At 40.0% G+C, this 7218-nt stretch overlaps 1 protein-coding gene across 1 annotated transcript in view; it reads right to left on the reverse strand.

Annotated features, from left to right (window-relative positions):
- The window catches only part of GHR (growth hormone receptor), a 228708-nt gene that overhangs the window by 121796 nt on the left and 99694 nt on the right, over positions 1-7218 (reverse strand). The window contains exon 3 of the mRNA XM_011370701.2: positions 2569-2649. Coding sequence (XP_011369003.2) covers positions 2569-2649 — 81 coding nt within the window. The remainder of the gene's footprint in view (positions 1-2568; positions 2650-7218) is intronic.

Genomic DNA, 7218 nt, shown 5'->3' on the forward strand with positions numbered 1-7218 from the left:
AAACAAACAAACAAACAAATAAATAAAACCATCATCCCAGGAGCAGTTTTGATGTAGCCAGTTGACAGTTCAACCCTGTGAAGCCCTCTGAAAGTGAGGCATTGTTGATGATTCCTAATTCGAGAATGAAATTCTCCCTGAGACTATGTAACCTGCCTTGAGGAGCAAATGTAGAGACTAATAATATTAAGGATGAAAGACAAGGAGAGAGCATCTATTGCAACACTTTAGTTAATACAATGGTGATAGTGTTCGATGTTTGGTTCTCATTAAATTTCCCAGAGGGCAATTAGACTTAATAAAAATACTCTTAGGGCCAGTATATTTCTAATTGCTCATCTGCCCGGGCAAGAAAATCCATGCTCAAGATTTTAAGTGCCAACCTTTCCCAGACATACAGATCTGTCATCTTCTACCAGCTCCTGGGTGACTTTTCTCCAGGTGACACTTCCCAGATCCCTTACACAGCAATGCCATATCTTTCACTGACCAAACTGAATTCAAATGAATTGTTGGTTAAACTACAGTAGTGTCTTTTTTTATTTTTTAATCCTCACCTATATTTTTAGTCTGCCTTATACAATGGAAGAGAAAATAAAAATAAAATGGTTTGGCTATAATCCAAACCTGGCAAAAAAAGAAACACATGGCCCATGAATGCTATCTGAGATTCAATCCATGCCATGTCATGTGATTACTTTGGCTAAACCCATCAGATAAATGGCCAGAACTGGCAAACACACACATGTGCATGCTCATGTTCAAACATGCTCATCTACACCTTCTTACATAAACATCATCCTTAACAACCCCCAGGCCATTTCAAGGTAGAATTCTGGAGTAGCCACATATTCTAAAGGGATTTTGGTTAGCCCACTAAGAGAAAAAAAGGAGGAGGAAGGAATATTTTCCTTTGCTAACTTAACTATGTTCAACTACTGGTAGGCTACCTGATTTGTGTTCACCATAAAAGCATTGTATTTTCTTAAGTTCCACTCCTCCCAAACAAAGAAGCAAAGCAAACAAAAAACTATCAAAAAGCAAAACAAAAGGCAAACTTAAAGTCAGCTAATGGTGTTGTTTTCTCTACTTTCCTTACGAAGTTAAAGGTTGACGTCAAAGCTAAAATGTCAAGGCAGCTGAAATAGATGCTCCTTGCAGACTCTCTAGGTCTAAAATGTAACTTGAGCTCTCATCTTTCAGCTGGGGATGCATTTTTAAAGACACATCTTTAAAGATTTCCTTTGCCATACTTTTCATTTCACAGGTTTTTAAAATTCCTCCAGCCTTCCTCAGTGGTGTGAAAGTCACCTTAAAGCAGAAAGTGGAGATTAAACCACCATGACCTGGGAATAGTGGAGGATCTCAGCTGTAATTCTTTGGCTCGGAACCAGGGTCTAAAACCAGCCATGGGAAAAGCTGCTCGAATGGAGCCTGCGATTCTCTCTGCGTTTGACTTGCATAATGTTGACATTATAACACCAGAGTGACCCAAAAATATTTCAAACAATTATGACTTCTTTTCTATAAATATTTTTAAATCGCTTTAAGAGACAAAATAATATATTTCACCCTTCTTGTTTTCTTAGTTACCCTGGTCGCCCTTAGCAGTTCACTACTATGGATTTATTTTTGTCTCAAAGGTCAGGGAGGACATCTCAAAGCACTACCTCTGCTCTTAGACTGTGTTTTCCAACCTGAGTTGCCCCGTGAGTAGTGAAGTCAGCTACTCTTAAAGCAACAAGTGAATGTGGTGTTATAGCACAGGAGAAATACATGCTTCTTTCCTCTGTTGAAGCCAAGCAAGGAAAAAAAAAATCAAGTACTCAAGACAATCTTTAAAAAGTCTCTCATCCCTTTATAAACACAGTTTTCTTTCTGGACAGAGAAATCTTTCTTCCCACTTCCTTTCATTACCCTTTCTCGTTCTAGTTATTTCCATGAGACATACTTTTGAATAGATTGAAATTTCTTCACTAGGAGTAGGGTTTAAACAAGGAAAGAGAATTACAGAGATGGCCAAGGAAGCTCATGACTTCTGTACATATTATTCAACTATTTCAGGTGTGTCTTCCTTCAAATTTAGCTAAATGGTAATCACCCAAAGAGTGAGAGTTGAAATTTATTTGAAACCTGCAATTTCTACTCTCAGAGAATAATATTAAGAGGCCTTAATTCTGAGCTTTGAAAACAGGCTATGATGTCCTTAGTCACAGATGACCTGAGTGATCAGTAGGATAATAACCCTGTAGTGCAATTTCAGTATCTTTCCCAGACCCTGAGGACCAAGAGACATAGCTTGCCTTTAACATAAATGTCCTCAGCATGATTTGTAGCATTTATTTTTGATGTGAAAACATCACATGCCAAAGCTGGCCACTGTACTGCTTGTAAAACTTCCATAGATAAGTCCTCCGAGTTATGATTTTAAAGATAAGACAAGTTTCCTATTAGCTGCTACTAAAACTTACATCTTTTGATTAAATCATCCAAGGAACTTAGATTTAACAAATAAAGTTCAGTGTTATTTCAAAATGCTGGGGGTGAGAACGGGAAAGCAGAACTCACCTTCATTCCCAGAAAAAGCATCACTTAAGCCCACCACTAGCAAGGTCAACAGCAGCTTCCAGAGATCCATACCTGTAGGACCTGCAATCACACATACAAAAAAAAAAACATAAGATAAAGCCAAGTAAAAGCAGTCCATTATCATTAAATACTATTTAAAGACTGGCTAAACCATGAATGAGCTAACATGCATGTCCATTCTAGAAGGAATCCTATTTAGTCTTTCATTGCCCTAGAGTCTCATATTGTCATCAGAGCTGATAGCAGGTTGCAATAAATTCTACTTCCCGTGGGTGCTCGCCTCAGGAAATAACATGGACACTAGAGATTTGCACATCCTGGCTGCCGGCCATTGATCCACCTCACAACAAATGCCCCCCACACACTGCTTCAATAACAGGGCCAGTGTGGTTCATTTTAATTTGATCTGGAAATAGGAAAATGTGTTGGCAGAATCGCCAAGCAAAGAGCCTTGAGCTGGACGGGCCATAAAAGGAAAAACGAAGCAATCCACTGTGATGGTAAAACTTCTCTAGTATGTTTCCCAGTGAACGAAAGAGCTCACTTAACACTCAAAATACCATGCTGATAGGCCATCCTAAGGAGATTTCGCTAGAAGGACAGCGTAAAGGAGAAAGCGAGAAGCAAAGAAAACACCTGTGCTGTAGACTGGCCTCCCTAGGACACCTGGAGTCCTCTTGGGATTTTAGTGTCAAGAACATGATATCTGGAAGGCTCAGGCTCACAGAGGGTCAGTTTGAGCCTCCTGCCATTTGGAATCCCAGTGTGGCCACACCTTGAACCCTTCAGTTTGATGAGTGAGGAAGGTGGGCTCAGCCTCGGCCAGCACACACCTATACCTGGAGGAAATAAGCTTCTTTGGAATAAATAAACCAGGTGTCCAGTTCCAGGATCTCTGAAGAGAAGAGTCTGGTGAGTTTAAAATGAACTCCGTAGCCCTTTGGAGAGCTGTCGCTACATCTGACAACTAAGTAATGCCGACTACTTTGAAGCTGAGCCGCAATTTTCCATAAATTTGCACTCACAAGTCACTCAGGTATACCTGATCATCGCACTGGGATGGATCATCCACCAGGGCCTCTATTGGTCTCATTTTTATTATTGCACATTCTTAACAATAATGAAATAGCCCTTCTCACTACCCCTAATCAGGCTGAAATGATGAACAAGAAAGTTTGTTTTCAGGGGTAACGGAATGGTATGGTCCCCGGCAATGCTGGATACTTCTGACAAGGTATAAAGTCTGATGTTCTCTACTTTCATTTCTAGACAGTGGATAACCCCTCTTTTTTTTTTTTTTTTGTTCCATATAATTTTATGTTCTTAAATTCTAAGATAAAATATCTTTATGTGAACTGAGTATCTTCCTGTGTCTGGATATACATGTGTATGATGATGTGAAAAAGAAACCCACCCCTCCACCCCCCAGTTGCCTCGTGGAGTCATTGACACATGGTCCAGAGTGACAGTGCAGGTGAACACACTGTGCCAACTGAGGTTTCATTAAAATGTGAGTTGCAGTTATAACATTCATGTTTTAAATCGCTAACCTGGGAGGCTCTGGGTTAATGGCCTTGCATCATTCTCATCTACTTTGCAAATGTGAACCACTGAGTATCTCTCTCTAAGTCCTTTGCTCTTAGGTGAACAGGCTATGGAATCCTAGTTTGAAGCCTCCATCAGGAATATATAAACAGGCTAAAAGCAATTATGTGATAGGCTGAAAATGCCATACTGTTGGTAACCAAATATTTCCGTAAAATTTTTATGTCTAAAGTATTTTTTTTTAAGTAGGAAGAGCATCAAGGAACTGGACTCTGATATAGTTAGTTTTACAGTCATCCCCCAACACACTTAGTGTCGAGTAAAGAAGCCTTCCCAGGCACATGCTCTCTTGATATCAGGTTGTAACAGATTCCCAAGTCCCAGGCAGCGCATTTTGCTTCCCAACTAAGGATACGAAGAGCTGTACATTTATCAAAGGGTGTTTCCTTGGGAAGTCAGCTTTTCAAACATCTCAGACTTGGCAGATGCCTGAAACAAGTGAATTTTGCTTCAGGTGAATAGCAGTTGATTCTGTCCCATGCTCAAATTTCTGAAAGCGGCCGCCAGTAAATGAACTTCACTTCTCCCCAATAAGGCACTGATTATCATAACGATTCCTTCACAAACAGATCTCCATAGGATGCGTTTTATCTCACAAAACAAACAAATCAATCAGAATTCCCAAAGCAAAATTAACCAGAAATCTGTGCATCCCTGCAGCAAAAACAAACAAACAAACAAACAAAAAGGTCTTTAAAACTGCCATTCTAACAGGAGAGAGAACAGTTCATTGCCACTGAGGACATTGCATACGGACCCAACTCTGACTAGGGGTAGGAGCGGAGAACAGGATAAAGAAATGTGGCTGGAATCAGCCCGAGCTCATTGCTTCACTAGAGCCTACCTCCCTTGCGGTGTCGCTGGCTCAGTGGGGGTGATCCAAAAGCAGCCCCCTCCCCATTGCACTCCCCTAGAGAACTCTCTCGAGAGCCAATGGGTATTCCATCCTATTTGGTTGTAAGCTGTCCCTATCAGCTTTGCAAAGCTCCATGCCACAGCCTCTCTATGAGAGGATCCTTCTTTATTAAGTTCTAGCTGAGATAAAATGTCCCTAGGAAAGGAAAGAGTGCCAAAACACAAAGTTTAGAACTCTGATGTAATCTATTAAGGAAGTACCGGATGTGAGCAGGATAAAGTCCCATTTTCCCCTTTTCCCAATAAAATAATCAAAGCAGAGGCAGGCGTTGTCATGAGGAATCTGCCAAAGTGTACCTTAGCCTATTGGGATTTTTAAGTTTGCAATATTTTTCTAGGGAAAATCCCTCTCTAAATTCTAATGATATTTATGCATTCTTTGGCTATAGCCTCATGGCAAGATTTTCATTTTCCTGGGGGGGGAGCGGGGGGGGGGGCGGGGCTGTGCAAGCAGGGAGGACAAGCTTCAATTCTTGTGTAATGAAACACACCATTTCCACTCTCAGAGCCTAAGGCATTTTGCCTGCTCCCCACTCCCTCCAGAGAGCCAGTCGAAAAAGCAGTGTGATCCAGCTGGCATGAGTTTTAATTCCGTAGACTGCCCAGCAGAGGAGGCCTCCAAATTAGTTAAGCCTATGATATACTAACTTTTATTCCTTGGCTATAAAACAGTCTATAAACACATGACAAGAGACGGAGATTAAATATAATATTTTCCAACATGTTATAACCAACTCCAAGTAAAGAAAGCAATTGGGTTCAATTCTCTTTAATTTAAAATTAGCAAGTATTTGTTGAACTATTAGTGCCTGCTAGCACTAATAGTTGTGCAAGACACAGTGGAGAATACAAAAGCAATTGAAATTATTGTTCTTCAAGACTTAGGCCAGATAGACACATGAAATTGGAAAAGCAGCAGCCTAAATATGAAAGGTCAGAGTAGGGAAAAAAATCAGTCACTAAATTGAGGGCTTAAAATTAGAACTAAATGACAGCTAAGATTGTGATAGGAAAGAAAAAATAAGTGACGGTGGGTGAAACTTTTGGTATGGGTAAAAGCTCAGACAGTGCAATGTCCCGGGTACAGGTCTGGTTTCTGATTACTGCAGGACAGTAGTCTGAAGGGGCTGGTGAGACAGGGAACAAGGTTCCCTTCATGTAGGTAACAGGTACAAAAAGAGATTTCAGAATTATGAATAAAGGGGAATAAAATTAGACTGGCAAGGGAGGACCAACTGAAACAGCATTTTCAACTCATATTAATCAGAAAGTCATTAGCAATTTTGGAATTGGTAAACCAAGTGCAAAAGTGGATTTTCTTAGGTTAAATCTGCCCCTTGTACCTTCTTAACTTAGTATCACTTAGAAATACAGATACATGACGACTAGATACATGAGATGACAAAGAGAGACGCGTCTATCACAAATGACTTGAGTATACAGTGTGTGTGCATGGATGAAAGATGGTGCCATTGACGGAAATCAGAAATTTGGGATCCGAGTAGCAGAGTGAGGAGGACACACGCCTGTCTTGGATACTTGGCATTAAGGCAAAATACCAAAATGACAACTGAATCATCAGAAATAATAATTTCCCCCAATTTTTGTTTTATTGATCTAGCTATTCAGATACTGAAAAGAGCTGATTTTAAAAATCCCTACAGAAGTAGAATTGTTATATTGCAAAACCAAGACTCCAGGTAGTTAACCTAATAAATGTGTACTTTCTGATGCTGGTGTTGATTATTAATGAAATATTGCAAAACTGAATCTCATTGATTTCCCGGTGAAGCTTTTCTAATAACTCAGCACTGAAAAAGGAAGAGGTTAATCCAAAAGGCTATTTGAAATGACCCATTCTAATTAGCAACGGCGTTTTATTTGAACAGTTTGCATTTGGAGTTCATCATGTTATTACGCGCTTTTTATGTGGTGGTCATTTGAAAACTGATCACACTCCAAATGCCATCGGTCAACTTATTTTCTTCCCATTAGTGAGGGAGAAAAAGTTCACAGACATTACTGATATAATTACTTTTGCTGAGGTTCCTCTCTTCTCAGGATCCAGTGGGGAACACAGGATGGAAAGTATTTTAAATGTGTAAAATA

The sequence above is a fragment of the Pteropus vampyrus genome, unplaced genomic scaffold (genome assembly GCF_000151845.1).
Source record: "Pteropus vampyrus isolate Shadow unplaced genomic scaffold, Pvam_2.0 Scaffold172, whole genome shotgun sequence".
In the NCBI taxonomy this organism is placed as follows: Eukaryota; Metazoa; Chordata; class Mammalia; order Chiroptera; family Pteropodidae; genus Pteropus; species Pteropus vampyrus.